The sequence below is a fragment of the Thamnophis sirtalis genome, unplaced genomic scaffold, assembly GCF_051295495.1.
Source record: "Thamnophis sirtalis isolate CommonGarterSnake01/CBP01778 unplaced genomic scaffold, rThaSir2_p1.2 scaffold_12, whole genome shotgun sequence".
Taxonomy (NCBI): Eukaryota; Metazoa; Chordata; class Lepidosauria; order Squamata; family Natricidae; genus Thamnophis; species Thamnophis sirtalis.
In genome coordinates this window covers 61731209-61751139 of record NW_028261392.1, presented here as the reverse complement: position 1 = coordinate 61751139, position 19931 = coordinate 61731209, and the positions used below count along the sequence as shown (strand labels likewise).

Genomic DNA, 19931 nt, shown 5'->3' with positions numbered 1-19931 from the left:
GTGATGGCATGGCTAGATTTTCTCCATTATGATGAGTCCCTAACTTGATCCTTCAGGTAAGTGCAGTAATTGAGGCCATCTATCTTGCTGTTCACCATCCTCTTCTTTTTGTTCCTTCCACCTTTCCCAGCACTAGAGCCAGAGGTGGGTTCCTACCAGTTCACACCTATTCGGTAGAACCAGTTCATCAAATCTACCGAACCGGTTAGAAGAGGTTCCACCAGTGGACCCGGAAAGCAGGCCACACCTACAGAAGAGGTCCCAAAAATTTTTGAAGCCCACCACTGGTCCTTGGATATGATTATTCTACACTATCATGCTCATATTTATAAAACTCAGTGCCTCTGTGAAAGGTAAGGATGACTACTGCGTTCGTGGTGCAATCAGAACATTGTGTGTGTTGAAGTTGTTTTAACGCAAACCAAAGATGCCTTTTAAAAAACAAGTTTACTTCATATTCTTATGCATGCCAGTGCTGTGTGTGAGGTAATTTAAGGTGGTTCTGACAAGTGTCGTCGGCATCTTCATATCCGGTCACATGGGTGGCAAGCCATTCCCATCCGGTCACATGGGTGGCAAGCCACTCCCACAAAGGAGGCCACACCCACAGAGTAGGTTCAAACAATTTTTGAAACCCACCACTGACTAGAGCCTTCTCCTGAGAGCTAGGTGGTTTCAAAATGCATCCAAAGTAGGATAATTTGAGCCTGATCATTTGTACCTTGAGTGAGAATTGAATTCTTTGATGATTCATTTGTTTATTTTTCTAGCTGTCCAGAGCATTCTCAGGAGTTTCCTGAAATAACCAGATTTCAAATGTGTTAATTCTCTTTCTAAGTTCTAACGTCCTAACCTTCCTTATCACAAGGAGTGCCACAGCCTGTCCTTTGTAGATATAGACACATCACAACATCTTAATATCTTTTCCAAAGATTTCATGGTTGCTTTTCCAAGTGTTAGTCTGGGGTATGTTTCCTAACTGTTGGATTCTTTTCTGTTGATAATTGATCATGAAAAGGTAGAAGTTTACCATTTTAATAACTTGCTTGTCAGTTCTAAGGCTGATTGTTGTCATTAAGTTTGTCTTCTTTATATTTTAGTCCCATTTTTTTCCCATTCTGTCCTTTGGCTTTTATTACTAGAACTTGCATATAGCAATAGAATTTAGACGTCGTATGTACCACTTCATAGTGCTGGATTGGAATAGGTTTCCAATCACCCGCCCGAGTGTTTGATTGCTGAATGAAAGTTGTGTTTTATTATTTTTCTTTTGTTCACAAATTGTTTTGTTTTGACCTTGCACTTCCCCTCCCCTGTGGTTGTAAGCCGCCCTGAGTCCCCTCAGGGAAAAGGGCGGCATATAAATCCCAATAAACCTCTAAACCTCTAAACCGCTTTACAGCCCTCTCTAAGTGGTTTATAGAGTCAGCATATTGCCCCCAACAATCCGTGTTCTCCTTTTACCCATCTCAGAAGGATGTCAACCTGAATCAACCTTGAGATGTTTAAGATCGAACTCCTGGCAGTGGACAGCGAGTTAACCTGCAATGCTGCATTTTAATCACTTGCACAGCCATAGTTCTGCATAACTTTCGCATTTTCAGCTATCAGAATACTGTTTGCATATTTCAGGATAGTGATATTTCTTCATCCAATTTTAAAAGCAGATTTCTTTTTTCTTGTCCAGCTTAGAATACATTAAGCATATTGGTTGAATAAATATGGGGAGAATATAGTCCTCACTCCTTTGACAACCTGGACAGAGTTTATTTTGCCATATTCTGCCCATACTTTCACTTCCTGGTCTGTCTATAGGTTTTGCATGAGGATAATGAAATGTTCTGGAATTCCCATTTTCCTAAGCACATTCCACATCTTGGCATGGCTGACACAATCAAATGCTATTCTATAATCAATTTAACACATGCTGAATTTTGGGGGGGGCATTCTTTGGCTTCCTCAATCATCCAACATTCATCGGCAATAAAGTTTTGTATTAACTGACTTTTCCTAAATCCAGCCGGCATCTCCTTTTCCATTGTATGACTCCAGTCTGCATTGAATTAGTCTAAATATTATTTTGCTAGCATGTGAAATTGAGAATATTGCACAACAGTCTGCACACTATTAAATCTCCCTTTCTGAACACAGGAATGTGATCAACCTCTTCTAATCTGTTAGTAATAATACTGTTCTTCAGATTTGCTGGCATAGCTTGATTAGAATCTGTATTGATTCTTCTGTTGCTTGCCTTATTTCTGCGGATATTCCATCAGGACACAAAAAAAATAAACTATTGTAATGAAAACTTCTCGCTAACAAGAATAAGAGCAATACTTTTATACATTGTTAAATAAAACTGTCCAGAACTGGGCAGTAAAATTTGGATGACCACAGGATAGCAATAACATTTTTGTTTGCAACTTTCATCTGATAACTCTAATACACTGTAAATGTGCATATTGAAAAATAGCACATATTTTTTCTTTGCTTAATCCTTCCATTAGCGCAGTGGTTCTCAATCTGTGGGTCGGACCCTTTGGGGGTCGAACGATCCTTTCACAGGAGTCGCCTAAGACCATCGGAAAACACATATTTTCGATGGTCTTAGGAACCAAGACACCAATGTTATGGTTGGGGTTACTACACACAACATGAGGAACTGTATTAAAGGGTCGCGGCATTGGGAAGGTTGAGAACCACTGTGTTGGAGTATAACAAATCCAAATTAATCTTATTTGAGTTCCATGTAGAGTGTGTAAAAGTACTTATAAATATGCAACAAAGCTAAAAAGAGATCCCCTTTTACTTCTGCATTCTTTTCTATCTTTTGTCTTATGTGATATTTTAAAGAGCTCATCAAGAGTTTATAATTCAAAGAGTCCTCCAGTGTTACCCCAAAAGAAGGGGAAGTAAGAAGGGGGAAAGGGACCCAAAGAAACACATGTAGGAGACTAAGAAAGAAACATTAGTTTTTGTGCCCACAAATAATAGATGAAGTTTGTTGTTTTTGAAGCAGTCTGGACAATTTGGTGTAATTTGTATAAAATGACAGCATCCATATAATTGTATAATTATGGCAGATTTGCACAAGTAATTTAAGTTTCATGAATCACAGCAATTTGCATGTGATTCATGTCATTTAACTGTTATAAACTGACATTCAATTGTGATGGACACCTCCTTCCTCCTATTATTTCAGAAAACTGAGTTTTTACTGCACATCACTTTTATCTCGTCCCTTTCATCTATGCGTGTAAGGATACTAAATGATTATTGCCACATGTTGCTTGTCTATGGAGCTGACTGAGAGGGTAATATCTGCATTTGAATCTACGGTATATCTGCATGTGTATCTATATCTACCTCTATACCCATATCTGTTGTGATCCAGCAGGAGCTATTGGAGCTGCCACCAGACTCCGACAGCGAGGGGCCCTATGAGTCAGCTCTGGAGGATGTGGAGGACCCCGGACAGGGTTCCGACTCCGATCAGAGTGCAGAGAGGCTGGTTGGCCACCAGGAGGCTCCTGAGCCTTGGACCAGTGGGGAGGAGACAAGGGAGTGTGATCCTGATGTCATGCATTGGAGCAGTGGGGAGGAGACAAGGGAGTTGGTCCTGGATGCCCGGCAATGGAGAGCTAAGAGGCATAAAGAACAGTTGCGCAGTTACAGGAGATAATTGCACTCAGCTGGTGGTAATTAGGCTCCTCTCAAGACTATAAAAGGAATGATTGTGCACACGCTCGTTGCAGGAGTTGTAAGCTCTGCTGCGCGATCGTTTTCTGACCCCCCTCTTCCCACACCAACACACTCCGAGTCAAAGATAAGTTACGGCATTTAATTAACAGACAGACAGGTCCTTGGCAGCAAACCGGCACAGACAAGCTTGGGCAGCAATCCAGCACAGATAAGCCGTGGCAACAATCCAGCCTGCCAAGCTCACAATAATGTTCTCCAACATTAGTTCCTGCGTTGACTTCTGCAAAAAGGGCGTGTGCACAAGCAGTCCTTTTATAGTCTGGAGAAGAGCCTAATGACCACCAGCTGAGTGCAATTACCTCCTGTACTTGCGCAACTGTTCCTGACGCCTATTAGCTCTTTGGTGCCGGGCATCCAGGAACAACTCACTGCTGGCGTCTGGATCACTCTCCTTTGTCTCCTCCCCACTGGTCCAAGGCTCAGGTGCTTCCTGGTGGCCAACCAGCCTCCAACCAGTCACATGGGCAGCAAGCCACTCCCATAAAGGAGGCCACACCCACAGAGTAGGTTCAAACAATTTTTGAAACCCACCACTGTTGTGAACTATCTGTATATTATTTTAAAAGAATGTAATAGCAGAAGAAAAGTATGTTTTCTGACAGTTATTCAGGCAGTACACAAAAGAAGCAGAGTACAATATTCAAAAGAGGAAAGGTAGTACAAGAAACAATGTATGGAAACTAATCAAAGAGAGAACCATCCTAGAAGTAAAGAGAAACGTCCTGATGATGAGAACAATTAATCAGTGGAATGACTTGGGTGCTCCAACCTTAGAGGGTTTTAAGAAGAGATTGGAAACCATTTGTCTGAAATTGTATAGGGTTTCCTGCTTGAGCAGGGGGTTGAACTAGAAGACCTTCAAGATCCCTTCCAACTCTGTTATTCTATTAATTCTGTCTATTAGGGTAAAAATATTCTACAGAGGGGAAAAAAATCCCATTCTCCTGGGCTCTAGCTTCACTTCTTTCAGGTTTCTATAACGGACTTCACTTTGGTTTCACTTAATTGTCAGCTACTTATTGCTTTAATAACTGTTTGTACAATCCAATAATTCCTAGATGATCTGAATGTGTAAAATGGCTATTAGCCATTAATAGTCAATCTAGAAGACCATTACAATTTGCTGCATTTCACTAAATGTTTATAAAGGTTTAGCAATCACCTATTTTGGTGGTTAGCAGAAATAAGAATGGATAGGCACGCACCTATTTATTTCCTTGGGGAGGCCCCATCAAGAACCTACCTTTTTAGCTCCATGTCAGCCACTGGTTCCTTTTCAGCAATGGTCTCCTTCTCTTCTCCATTTTCATTTTGGTCCCCATTCTGCTCTCCTTTCGCTGGTGCGACTCCTTCTGGCCCATTCTCTTGGCTGACTGTTCTATTCTCCTTGGGTTCAGTCCTCACCCTACGGTGTCGGCTACGCCTCTGACTCTGCCGGAGCCTAGCTCTGTCCTCAAAGCTTACGCTCCCTTTGCTTTCCTGATCATTGATATCACAATTCCCATGAAATGATTTGTGGTGCCATTCTTCCCATTCCTTCTTGGCCTGAGGAGATGGACTTCTCTGGTCATCCCGGATGCTGGGTTTGGACCCTGGGGGTTTTTGCTCCAGACTTTCTCCGTTTGTCTGCTCTGGTCTACCCCCTTGATCACCCTCAATCTTTTCCAGGCCGGAGTTTTCCAGTAACTTTCTTTTCCGAAAAATACTGGCATTTGGATTGAGCAGAGGAGGTTCATCCTTGTTGATGCCCTCTTGGCTAGACATTTGCCTATGTCGCCGGAGCCGGCTAGTCCGCTGTTCCCACACAGACATGTGATGTCTCCTTCTCCTCTCCCTCCTGGGAAAGGAAAACAAATGGGTTCAATCCATCTGTGCCCTGTCAGAAACATAAAAACACATACCAGTACATACAGCATGCAACTAGGACCATACAAACATCACATATTGGGCCTTGATTCTCTCTTTCCCTGAATTTCATGAATGCACAGCAAAATCACAGCATCTCCGGGATAATAAAAGAATCAAGTCCACTTGCATGACGTCAACAAATCATTAGAAGACATTTCATTCCACATTCACGGGGCACATGGCAATAAGCCTGAACAACAGGACAATGAGGCCAAAGACCGACAAGACAACACTGTCTTTGTGAAAGCACCCAACAGATCACTAAAACATATGGTATCAGTCTGCATGTACTGCAATCTTAATAAACTTACAGTACAAGTAGAAGAAGTAAATGTTCATCAACAAGCAAGGATATGGTAAGGATGACTTAAAGTATTGCATGCAAGCACAAGGGCTACTCAAGACCGGCCCATTTAGTAGGCAAATGGGACGTTTCCTTTGCTACTCTGAAAGGGTGGTGATTAGCCAACAGCCTGAAGAGGGGAGATGGGCCCAGAGAAGTACATGCAGAGGGCTCAGGAAGAAATAGCAGTAGGGGAGGCATGCGGTACCAAGTCCCATTCAGCTCAGTGCCAGGGTGAAGCAAATGCATCCAGGGTGATCCAGTGGCCCAGCAATCCCATATTTAGAGGCGGGCAATGCTTAGGTTCTCCTCTCAATGCTTGGATTCAATCAGTCACCTGCAGCCCATAACCCACTGTTTTGAAAGTAGGTCCTTTTGGCACATATACAGGGTTGGATAACTAAGAAAGCTGCTCTTCTCAGTTGCTAGGGAAATTGTCTGTTAACATGCAATATCTCTACCACTGATGCCATCAAGCCTGTACCTCTCATCATCTAACAGCTTTGGTTCCACCACAAAACCGTGGAGGACAAAATTGCGCTCGATGAAAGCGCGCATTTGACGTCATCACAGCGTGACGAAAACATCGCGCTGTGATCGAAAAATGTAAAAATAAAGCGAAAACCTTACCCTAACCCCCCCCAAACCTAACCCTTAACCTAACCCTAAATCTAATCCTTAACCTAACCCTAAATCTAACCCTAAACGTAACCCTTAACCTAACGCTAAACCTAACGCTAACCCTTAACCTAACGCTAAATGTAACCCTAACGCTCTAAACCTAACCCTAACCCTTAACCTAACCCTAACCCTAAACCTAAACCTAACCCTTACCTTTATGTGAATCGGCTTGCTTTAATTTTAATTTTATTTCAATTTTTAATTTTTTTCGTCGCGCTGTGATGACGTCAAATGCGCACTTTCACCGAGCGCGATTTTGTCCTCCGCAGTTTTGACGGGTCACGACAGCTTTAAGGGGCAACTGAAAATTGTATGTGCTGCTGTGCAAGTGTTTATCTGTAGTACCGAATGTTCCAAGGTTTTTTTTGCTGATCTTATAAAATTGCATACCATAATTTTATGGACAGACACATGGACACAGGAGTAACACATGTCTAGCATATTGGTAAGAAAACACACAACACACTGACATACGTACAGTCACACATGATTTAATGGACTGTTTTTTGCACACACACAACAGTGTAGTTGTTACAATACAGTTCAGACCTGTTTCATACACAAAAGCCTACTCTACAAACAAACATAAAGCACACTCTCATACTTGTATAATAAATACGGATTATAGACCCACACTGGTTTATAGCTGCTCAAACTGTACACACATAAACACTATTAGATTGAAACATCCACCCATACAACATAAACATGAAACAACACATACTTGAACTCAATAGCAGGAGTCTATCACATACACACATGTAACCTCTCACAACAAGCCATCACATGCACACATACAGATTACTGGTACGTGGTTCCCACATCGACATGTGGTGTCTCCTCCTTCTGTCTCTTCTGGGGAAGGAAAATGAATGCATTCAGTCCACTGCAATGTCACCGATGGTCCCTGCACTCAAAATCCCATATAATGCACAAGTAGAAAACCAAAGACCTATTAACCCTTGTACATAAATTCACTTGTGATGCAATGGGTGGCTACATAAATTAGTTAAATAAAACCCAATTCATTACTTCCATAGTGAACATTAAATATAAGCCAATGTCTATGAGTTTGGAATACATATTTTTTCACAGTTAAGAAAAAGTATACAAAAAGAAGGAAATACATAGATATTTGTTCTGCGCTGGACTGAAAGAGTGTTGAATATGCAGCAAAAGGTCAAAACTTTATGGGAAGTTAGATTGTGTGGTTTTTCCGCCTGAAGCGGGATGTGTTTGTTTTTAGTCTGTGGTGTCTTGTTTTATTTTATGTTTTTAATTCCTTTAATTCTTAATTATATTTTGTAAGCCGCCCAGAGTCCATTCAAATGGACGATTCTATTAAATCTAATAAATAATAATAACAATATGCCAACATTTGGTGTTGAGATAGTAATTGTACAAAGGTTGTTTTTTTCTTCAAACTGCAGAAATCTGAGGTCAGTTTCTGGCAGAGGTGTGTTCCTACCAGTTCGCACCTATTTGGTAGAACCGGTTCGTCAAATCTACTGAACCGGTTAGAAGAGGTTCCACCAGTGGACCCGGAAAGCAGGCCACACCTACAGAAGAGGTTCCAAAAATTTTTGAAACCCACCACTGGTCCTTGGATATGATTATTCTACACTATCATGCTCCTATTTATAAAACTCAGTGCCTCTGTGAAAAGACCCTAACCGCTAACTTCTGAATAGCTACTTGGACCGACCTAAGTACTAATTCATAATTTCATATCCGGTCACATGGGCGGCAAGCCACTCCCACAAAGGAAGCCACACCCACAGAGTAGGTTCCAACAATTTTTGAAACGCACCACTGGTTTCTGGCATTGCATTTAGGACTATCAGTATATAAAGCAGAGATACATAATGAAAGTAATGATGCCCTTAAGGCATGTTTACCTCCTGGTGAGTTTTCTTGGCAATAAAATAGAAATGATGTCATTGCTTTTTCTGGGCTGTTTGATCAACCTCCATTATAGCCAACAGCTAACTAGGGGCTGCCATTTGCTGAAGCCTTTTTGTTATATAAGAATTATTTAAATATTTCATCAGATTCACCCATGAAATGGTAAGTCATATCTGTATCTTGAACACACAGAAAATGCTTTTTGCTACTTTGCCAATACTTTATAAAAGCATATTCAATCTGTAGCACATTACTGTTTTGCATCTTTTATTAATTTCCCACTTGTTACTACTTCCTAATATGAGCACCTTCAGAAAAAAATAGCTGTGTATTTCATCTTGGAAATAACCAAACCGATTCTAGGTAATGGAAATATTACAGTTTTGAATAATTTTCATCAAAAACATAGTTAAAAAAAAGATAGATTGTACTACTTTTGAACTTCCTTTAAAATGTAGTTACAGAGGAGTATTAGGGCATATTGTGAATATTGAATCTTCAGCAGAATCTTCAGAATCTGTACACAATCAAAAGCAGGAGTTGTCTTAATAGAAAAGCTGAGGTAAAAAATTGAAATAAAAATATATTTCAGCCCATGTTTACATCATGGAAGTTACATCAGGCTGGTTGGTCTCGATCCCACATACTTTTGAGAGCAGTACAACATATGTAGAAAAAAAAAATTCAATACAACCTCTGAATCAACCTTCTTCTTTCTAGTTTATGTCATGCCTTCCACGTGTCTTTGACATTCTTAAAATATTGCATAAAATAATGGAAAGCAGGGGCAGAAATATGAATTAAAAAGAACTATTAAATATACCAATAAAAATCCAGGAAGAGTCATCTACTAGAAATTTATTGATGAACGATGTTTATACTATATTTGTGTCTGCTTTGGGATAATACTTTAAATAAAATGGAACATCGCTTTGTAATCAATTCTCTCTATTTGTATTATCTGTAAAATTATTAGTAACTGGTTTAAAATCAAATCATTAAAGCAACAAAGAGAATGTTAATCATATATTAATCAATGAATTGATAAATTAATGCCAGTGCTCTATCCCTAGTATGTACTATCAATAATAATATAATACTACGACACTGTCAGGCACGAAAGTCAGATTCACACGTTAAGGTTCAATTAAACTGATTTATTGCTAAAAATCTATGCATAGCAATCTATTTGCCTAGTGGTCAGCACCTGCTTAGAGATAGATAAGGAACAAAGGTTTGGACTATTTTGTGTCTATATGAGGATTCTAGATTTTTCACTGAACTTCTGTCATCCCTTCTCTTACAGACATAAAGGTAACTTGTAGGTTTATGCTATGTCAGTGTTTCTCAACCTTGGCAACTTGAAGATGTCCAGACTTCAACTCCCAGAATTCCCCAGCCAGCATTCGCTGGCTGGGGAATTCTAGGAGTTGAAGTCCGGACATCTTCAAGTTGCCAAGGTTGAGAAACACTGTGCTATGTCTTTCTGTCATTAAACATGGATAGAAAATGGAAAACAGGTGACAAGGACAGAAAGGCTTGTTCAGGATAGTCTCCGTTGACGTAGTATGTAGAAAATAAGAATTAGTTCAAAGGAGGCTCACCCCAGATGTTTCCCAAAAATTGCTCCAGAAGAAAAGAGTTCTCATGGGAACGGATTGAGACTGTGATGGAAAAAGCCCAGGAATTTTGAGGAAAAAGATAAAGTAGGAAAGTTGAACTCTAATGGGCTAGTTCAATCTTGTTGGAAAATATAAAATTATATAGGGATTATAGCTTAATGGAGCAATTGCACAGAGCTGTTTGGATTCCTCAGGAGAAATTTCTCAGCTGAAATCATTTTTTTAACTTTGTGTGCTGCTGAGAATCACATAGGTGAGATGGATGTGTGTGTGTGTGTGTGTGTGTGTATGTATGTATGTATATATGTATGTGTTTTCTGAGGTTTTCGCGGGTGTTAGTATGTAGGTCTCTAGTTATTTGGGTTTTCTCGCACATAAAATTGGAGATGTCTTGGCGACGTTCGTATGTATGTATGTATGTATGTATATATGTATATAATAATGGAAAGCAGGGGCAGAAATATGTATATGTGTATATGTGTATATGTGTATATGTGTATATGTGTATATGTGTATATGTGTATATGTGTATATGTGTATATGTGTATATGTGTATATGTGTATATGTGTATATGTGTATATGTGTATATGTGTATATGTGTATATGTGTATATGTGTGTGTGTATGCATATATGTGATGCATTTATACCTATCATAGATCACACATGTGAAGGATAAGAGGAATATATAATATTAGTTACCTGAATAACTATTAATTGTCTGAAAAATAAGCTATAATGTTTATAAAATTGATTAATCCCTCATTTGAATATACCAACAGTTCTGTTTGTGTCTTATACAAATGACTCTCACACCCAGAATCACTCTACACACAGAGTAGATATCTCCCGCACTTTCTTCCAGCAGAAACAGAAGGAAGGAAGGAAGGAAGGAAGGAAGGAAGGAAGGAAGGAAGGAAGGAAGGAAGGAAGGAAGGAGAAGTACTGCGTAGGGAGAAAATTAAAGAAGTTCAGTGCCTTATGATAGAATGAACTTCATAAAGCAACCAATTTCCACTCATTCATTTCTTTTCATAGACCTTCAATTCTTTTCAGTATGTATAATGGAACCCTAACAAACACCACTCTAATTCATAGAAAATTATCTGTGAGAAAATAACTTCCCCTTGGAGAAATTAGATGCTGTATTTACATTTAAAGTTTTAAAGCATGGGTGTCCTCTACAACATGTGACTACTTGATGGACAACATGTTCCCATCTATGCATAATCGGGATGGAAGATCATCCCCAGAGAGTCTGTTTTCTGCCCAAAATTAAGGTTGGTCTGAAAGTGTGGTTTTATGTGGGGCAAACTGCTAAGTGTGAGGTAACAAACAGCATGAATTACCATTGCCACTGTTTCCTGGTTTGAGAAAGGCTGCAATTGTGTTTTGATAAAGTTGGGGGAATATCCTCCTGGCCAAAAAGTCCATCAGTTGTACCAGCTGGAGTCACAAATGCATTTCTCCTTGCTGAGCTAATAATGTGCCCTCTCCCCTATCAGGAGGTAAAGATGAAAGGAAGCCTGGACCTCAAGGGCTTCTGAGATTTATCCTAAGCCTGTTCTGTCCTGTTCAGGCCCTCACATTTCTGAGCATTGGGACATTTCCCCCACTTCCCCTGTTCAGTTTGGACTGTGTTATTAATGATTTCACTCCTTACTGCAGTGGTGGGATTCAGCCAGTTCGCACCTATTCAGGAGAACCGGTTGGCAACTTTCTAAGCAGTTCAGAGAATTGATTGTTGGAAGAAATCTCCTTTTGTTTTTTTTCCACTTTACAGGGGTAATCCTGTAAGGAAGGCAGGAAGGAAACATTCTAGTGTTGTTTCTAGCCTAATCTTTATTGCCCTGCTTATAGAAACTGCCTCTCTGGTTAACCCTTATTACATTGTAACAGCTAAGGTGAAGCGCCCATCAACGTGAGTGATGTTGAGTTAGCCATGGCCACCCAGTCACATGACCACCAAGCCCCACCTACCCTGCTGGTCATTAGGGTAGAGAACTGGTTTTTAAATTATTTGAATCTCACCACTGCCTTACTAGCAGATGAGCTATCCCAAAAGTTTTATGTAGATATTAAAAACAGTGAGGGAGAGGTGAGTCCTTGTGTCTCCCACCAGAGAATGTCAATGCCGCAGGCCTCTATTTCCTCTACTCTCTTCAGTTGGAACCCACTACTCAGGGAGGAAGAGAAACCCAATAAAAAAACATCTCTGTCAATCCTTAGGTGGTCCAAAGTGATACCTTCATGGTTGAAGATAACAAACTCTGCCATTGGACACTACCTCCCTTTAAACCTACTGCAGGTCATCTACAATGATCAATATAGCTTTTGTCCATTTCCAACAATTGAATCAGTGGTGGGATTCAGCCAGTTCGCACCTATTCGGGAGAACCGGTTCATAACTTTCTAAGCAGTTCAGAGAACCAGTTTTTGGAAGAAATATTTTGTTTCTTTCCACTTTGCAGGGCTAATCCTGTAAGGAAGGCAGGAAGGAAACATTCTTGTGTTGTTTCTGAGCCGAGGTGGCGCAGTGGTTAGGGTGCAGTACTGCAGGCCACTTCAGCTGATTGTTATCTGCAGTTCAGCAGTTCTAATCTCACCGGCTCAAGGTTGACTCAGCCTTCCATCCTTCCGAGGTGGGTGAAATGAGGACCCGGATTGTTGGGGGCGATATGCTGACTCTGTAAACCGCTTAGAGAGGGCTGAAAGCCCTATGAAGCGGTATATAAGTCTAACTGCTATTGGTATTGCTAATCTTTATTGACCTGCTTACAGAAACTGCCTCTCCGGTTAACCCTTATTACATTGTAACAGCTAAGGCGAAGCGCCCATCGACCTGAGTGACCTTGAGTTGGCCAAGCCCATCAGGTCACATGGCCACCAAGCCCCACCTACCCAGATGGTCATTAGGGCAGAGAACCGGTTGTTAAGTTATTTGAATCCCACCACTGAATTGAATCCACACTGGAATGAATCCAGATAATCCATCCATCTGAAGCCCTCTGCCCACCTAGTTTTTCAACAACTTTCTTTGAAAAAAGAAGGAGGGAATTTGGTAATAGTTTTCTAAATTCCTAATAGTACTATTGGTATTGTTGAGAACCATGAGAAATTTGGTAGATGTTATAGTTGCTTGATTAGGAAGAATAAGTCCCTCTCTTTTGTTTTGCATTTTTCTAGCACTTGAGTACCGACTTCATTCAGTGTAAGCATTTATAAAAATCTGCTGAAAATATTAATGGAAATGGCATCAGCAGTTTTGATTCACGGGGCTGAAAAAGGTTGAACAGATGAACCAGGTTGGGTTCCGGTCGGCTTTACTGCCGATTACCTCGTGCACGTGCTTTGCATGCATGCATGCGGTGATGCACGCTGTGCACCCATGCGCAGTTCAATTAAAATTATTCTGCGCATGCACATAACTCAAAAACAAGATGGTGGCAGCGGCAGCGACCGGGAAACTGGTTCAGAGGTGTGGTAGGCCTGGGTCACTGCTGCTTCCAGCAACCCAGGCCACCATACCACTACTGGCTCGGCCGAACTGGTAGAAACCCACTTCTGGGTTGAACCATTAACGTCAAATAGCTGGAAATATTTTTGTCATCCTTGCCTGGGCTTTTAAAAAGTAAAGTTTAATTTCCGTCATGAATAAGCAGGGTTGGGTTCCTGCCAGTTCTAACCTCTTCTATAGAAGAGGTTCCACAAATCTACAGTGCCGTTTAGAACCAGTTCCAGCTCCCTCCCCCTGCCCGTCCGCACATCATCAAGATGAAGAGCGAGAGGAGGAATTCTGGGAGTTGAAGTCCACAAGTCTTAAAGCTGTCAAGTTTGAACACCCCTGGTTTTTTTTTCTAAAGGGTTAGGGGTGCGAGGGTCTTGTAACTTGACAGCTTGAAGACTTGCGTGCTTCAAATGCCAGAGTTTCTGATCCAACATTTTGGTTGCTAAGCAAGAGTGTTGTTAAGTGAGTTTCACCACATTTTACAAGTTGGCCATGCCCACCCAGTCACATGGCTGGCAAGCCACTCCCACCTGGTCACATGGCTGGCAAGACACTCCCACCTGCTCACATGGCCGGCAAGCCACTCCCACAAAGCAGGCCACACCTACAGAAGAGATTCTAAAGAACTTTGAAACCCACCACTGTGAATAAGAAACTATTTAATATAGAGTCAAGCCACTGATTGACTTAGCCTAACAATAACTCTACTGCCCCAAGGTTTTTATGCTAGAAACCTCTAAAGATTGTCCTTGGAAGCTTCCATATGCCAAACAAACACTATACCTTGTTTTATATTTTTCCTCAATCTTACAGATTATGTTCTGTTCTGTTCTTTCTTTGGGAGAGTTATGACTGCAGCAGAGGTGGGTTCCTACCAGTTCGCACCTATTCGGTAGAACCGGTTCGTCAAATCTACCGTACCGGTTAGAAGAGGTTCCACCAGTGGACCCGGAAAGCAGGCCACACCTACAGAAGAGGTTCCAAAATATTTTGAAACCCACCACTGGTCCTTGGATATGATTATTCTACACTCTCATGCTCCTATTTATAAAACTCAGTGCCTCTGTGAAAGGTAAGGATGACTACTGCGTTTGTGGTGCAATCAGAACATTGCGTGTGTTGAAGTTGTTTTAACGCAAACCAAAGATGCCTTTTAAAAAACAAGTTTACATCATATTCTTATGCATGCCGGTGCTGTGTGTGAGGTAATTTAAGGTGGTTCTGACAAGTGTCGTCGGCATCTTCATATCCGGTCACATGGGCGGCAAGCCACTCCCATCCGGTCACATGGGCGGCAAGCCACTCCCACAAAGGAGGCCACACCCACAGAGTAGGTTCGAACAATTTTTGAAACCCACCACTGGACTGCAGCAAGTTTGGGGTTGTAAAGTAACGTGGCCTATGATGAATGAGACTGGCAACTCACTCTATAGCAGGCATGTTGGGAGCAGACATTGGACTGACTTCTTTGGCTTTCTGCAGAGCATGCTTTTGATTGAAAGCCTCTTCTTCCTCCTGCTCGTCCTAAAGAAAAGACAAAGGCACTGGTTAAATAGAAGAACAAGTTGCATGCTTTGAATGAATGACTTACGTAATTATTTCGAGTTGCAACAGTGAGGTTTTGCACTACCTTTAAATATGCTTGAGATCACGGGTGAGAAAAATACTTGGGCTTCAGCCCCTTGTATGATAAGCCCAGGCTGTACATAAGCCTTCCTACTAGGAAACCATTTACTGAGATTTCTGCAACGCTTCAAAGATCTCTAAAACATATATCCAATCTACAGGTAGTCCTTATAACCACTCAATTCAGCGACTTTTCAAACTTGCAATGGTGCAGAACGAGTGCAGTGGTGGGATTCAAATAATTTAACAACCGGTTCTCTGCCCTAATGACCATCTGGGTAGGTGGGGCTTGGTGGTCATGTGACTAGGTGGGCGTGGCCAACTCAAGGTCACTCACATCGATGGGCGCTTCGCATTAGCTCTTACAATGTAACAAGGGTTAACCGGAGAGGCAGTTTCTGTAAGCAGGGCAACAAAGATTAGGCTAGAAACAACACCAGAATGTTTCCTTCCTGCCTTCCTTACAGGATTAGCCCTGTAAAGTGGAAAAAAACAAAAGGAGATTTCTTCCAACAATCCATTCTCAGAACTGCTTAGAAAGTTACCAACCGGTTCTCCCAAATAGGTGCGAACTGGCTGAATCCCACCACTGCACGAGTGGTACTTATGACCCCTCCTTGGAGTTCAAGCCATTACCATGTCCCCGCAGTCTCGTGATTGTGACCTGAGCCCTTAACGTCCAAGTCACAATTAAGACATTAGAGCATCCCACGATCATGTTTTTCATCATTGGAGATCTTCTTTGCCAGCTTCCATCAAGCAGATTCAATGAGGAAGCCAGGAGGACATTGCAAAAGGCAGTTATGGGATGTTCTTGCTTAATGGTGATTTACTTACTGAAGGCAACCAGAACTGCCAAAATTGCTGTCGTAAAGCAGAATGGTAGTGTGATACTTTGCTTTAGGATTATATTGCTTAGCAGTGGCAGTCTGGGTCTCTATTGGACAATATATCTGTAAAATTATAATCGCTGCCGTTATTCATTTTTACTCTTATATCCACTTTTCCTACAATCAACTCAGAGTATCTTAATATTGCTACCCAAGCCAAAAAATGTGCATTATCAAGACTTGTCAAACACTATCCAAATTTACAGTCCAAATGTTGCAGATGTGATTGTGTTGACGCTACGTATTATCATATATGGTGGACTTGTAAAAAAGTTAAAGCATTTTGGATGAAAACATGGTGGATTATTCAAAATATTCTTAAAAAGAGGATAAAGTTCACTCCCCAGCTGTTCTTGCTAGGTCTAATTACAGATTGTACAGTTATAGAGACTAATTTGTTTCTGAACTTAACAACGGCAGCAAGATTGTTGGTGGCGAAGTACTGGAAGAAGGAAGAATTGCCTACTATTCAAGAATGGACGTTAAAAGTAGTAAACTTAGCAGAGATGGCCAAAATTTCAGCATATTTGAAGGACCACTCAGATGAGAAATACAAGCTGGAATGGAGAAGATGGATTGACTACATTCAAAATAAATATCGGACTAAGAAATTCCAATTAGCTTATGAATGAACAAGGAATGTTATAACTTATCTAAAGTTAGCTTAATAAAAGGGGAGTTAAAGTACAAGAGGGAGGTAGGATACTATAGTTAGTTAGCTTACGTTAGTGTATGATTGTTAAATGTTTATACCCTGTATTTTGCTCTAGGAGGTTGGGAGGAGGGAGGGTTGGAGGGGGGGTAGGGTTGGGGTGGAGGGAGGGAAGGGGAAACATTTGTAAAATCTATTAAAACTCTTCAATAAAAAAAAGGACTGGTCAAACACTGTAATAAGGATATTTGATTATTTGATTTGAATGTACATATAAAATAATGCTTTCCCCATTCAGTTGATTCAAAATTACAATCCATCTCCTGGCTTAATGGGTCACAGGGATGCCTCAAACTATGAAATGAGAAGTAAATAAATTTAATAACAAAAGTAGCAAAAACAGTTGAAATGGGGATTTCCTTGTAAAATGCAGTGAGATTTTACAGGAAGTAGAAAGTGACCTGTAGTCCTTGAATATAAACAACTGATGCCCTTGCATGTGGATTTTATCTATAAAATGTCTATGGTTTATAACAATAAAACTATATTCTGCTCATCCTCCAAACTCTTCAAAGTAGCTTGCAGATGATGTTTTATGCAGGAGCCATTCCAAGTCAGATTTGGGGCAATGCAGAAGACTATGATATTGTACCATGAGCCCAAAAACAGGTATTTACAGCTCATTTCCAATGTACACCAGTTTATTTTTTAAAATTTATTTTATTTTATCAATTTCATATATACATTCACAATTATATAATCTCATAACTGTTATTAATAATATGTATTTATAACAATTTTTCCCTACTGTTGACAATATACTTGAAGATTGCTTTTTTATCATCCCATAGATCCATCTTATCTTACAACGGTCCTACTTCTTCTTCCCTCCCTCCCTCATTCCTTCCCTCGTTTCTTCTCTCCTACTCCCCTTCCTTCCCTCCCTCCTTCCTTCCTTCCCTCCTTTCTTTTCTCCTTCTCTCCTTCCTTTCCCCCTCACTTAAATCACTAAATCAGAGAATCATAAGACCGGAATGGACCTTGGAGGTCTTCTAGTCCAACCCCCTGCCTTATTGCAGACAAATGGCTATCCAATCTTCTTTTAAAGATGTTTACTTTATCCTTTTTTACAGTTTTAAATATTTACTGATTCACTGTGGTGGAGTATAAATTTGAATAATAAACAGGGATAATAAATAATATTTTAATGAATTACTTATACACATTTAGAGATGCATATTTATCTGACCCCAGAGGGAAATTTTAAAAAAATAGATTATTATGTTCTGTCTCATTCCTATTGACTGTGACAGAGATTTTTCTGTAATAGAAGGTCTGCTTAACATCCATATACTACAAATGATTAATGCAACTGGACTAGAAATTAGAGTTATGACATGGTCTATTTCTATTTCTACCAAAACACCATTATGAAAGCAGCAGTGGTCACAGTTTCTTAACTGACTCACTACGTATTTTCTAATAACATGGATCATAAGCACACAATTTCTAGTGAAACTCATCTAGGCATGATTCCAATTTATAACTGTAATTTAATAATTGCACAAGTATCAACAGGCAAACTGGAGAAAAATGAGTGAGATTTGTGATACTGAGAGGAGAGAAGAAAGATAGGAAGAGAGGGACAGGAGAGAGGGTGAGGGGGGAAGATGAGGTGTATAAGGAGGAGTGGTAAGGGGAGAGTGGAGAAGGAGAAAGGAAGGGGAAGTAGAGTAGAAAATGATGGAGGGAGGAAAGGATGTAGAAAGGGGGAGGAGAGAGGGGGAAGAAAGTGTCGTATAAGGTATAAATATGGTGTATGGAGAGCAGAAGAGCCAATAACTGTTTTTTTTTCCCTTTGGTAGTTGATGGTAAGATGAATTGATGTAATTACTTAATAATACAACATGATATTGACTATGTAATAGTATACATGTGATTATATGCTATGAAAATGGAAAATAAAAATTTTCTATGTGAAATTAAAAAAAAAAACACCTGAAGACAGGGCAATGAATGGAAATTAATCTAGGAGAGAAACAACCTAGAACTGAGGAGAAATTTCCTGACAGTTAGAACAGTTAATCAATGGCACAACTTGCCTCCAGCAGTTGTGAGTGCTCCAACATTGGAGATTTTTAAGAAAAGGTTGAACAACCATTTATCTGAAACGGTATAGGATGTTCTGTCTGAGCAGGGGATTGAGCTAGAAGACCTTCAAGATCCCTTCCAACTCTGTTATTCTGTCATTCTTAAAGTCATTATTACTAAACTAAATTCCAAATATGCTTGAGCAGAATAAGACTCCTTAATACTACGCCGAGGTGGCGCAGTGCTTAGGGTGCAGTACTGCAGGCCACTTCAGCTGACTGCTATCTGCAGTTCGGCGGTTCAAATCTCACCGGCTCAAGGTTGACTCAGCCTTCCATCCTTCCGAGGTGGGTGAAATGAGGACCCAGACTGTGGGGGTGATATGCTGACTCTGTAAACCGCTTAGAGAGGGCTGAAAGCCCTATGAAGCGGTATATAAGTCTAACTGCTATTGCTATACTCATAAAAAATCTCCTTGAATTGACTGAAAAAGATCCTTTGTTTTATATTAACGCTCCACATGCCAAGTTTAAGCTCTTGGTATTCCGTCTCCTTAAAATGTAAGTTTGATAAATCAGGTTTGAAACTACATCTTATCAAAATGATACAATCGTGATTAAGAATACATTCACTTCTTTATTATTAAGATACAGTAGATTTTTTTTTTGCAAATCTTTTTTATTTATTAATTTCCATTTCATTCTATACAATCACATGTTTACTGTGCAACCGAGGCATATAACATTGAGTAATAAACACAGCCCTCACTTTTATAGAAAATGCCCCCTACAATACAAACCCAATATACCACCTTGGCCCACCATACACCCTCTTTCATCCCGCTCCAACTTTCATTCTTCCTTCTCTCATACCCCTCTACACCTACTTCCCTTCCCGCTCTATCTAACCCTAACCCTATCACTCCCTCTCTTAATCCATTCCCT

At 40.4% G+C, this 19931-nt stretch overlaps 1 protein-coding gene across 1 annotated transcript in view; it reads right to left on the bottom strand.

The window, feature by feature from the left end:
- The window catches only part of CACNA1E (calcium voltage-gated channel subunit alpha1 E), a 407324-nt gene that overhangs the window by 115718 nt on the left and 271675 nt on the right, over positions 1-19931 (bottom strand). The window contains exons 19-21 of the mRNA XM_087726930.1: positions 15155-15252; positions 7493-7549; positions 5006-5599 (exon numbers count right to left, since the gene is read on the bottom strand). Coding sequence (XP_087583056.1) covers positions 5006-5599; positions 7493-7549; positions 15155-15252 — 749 coding nt within the window. The remainder of the gene's footprint in view (positions 1-5005; positions 5600-7492; positions 7550-15154; positions 15253-19931) is intronic.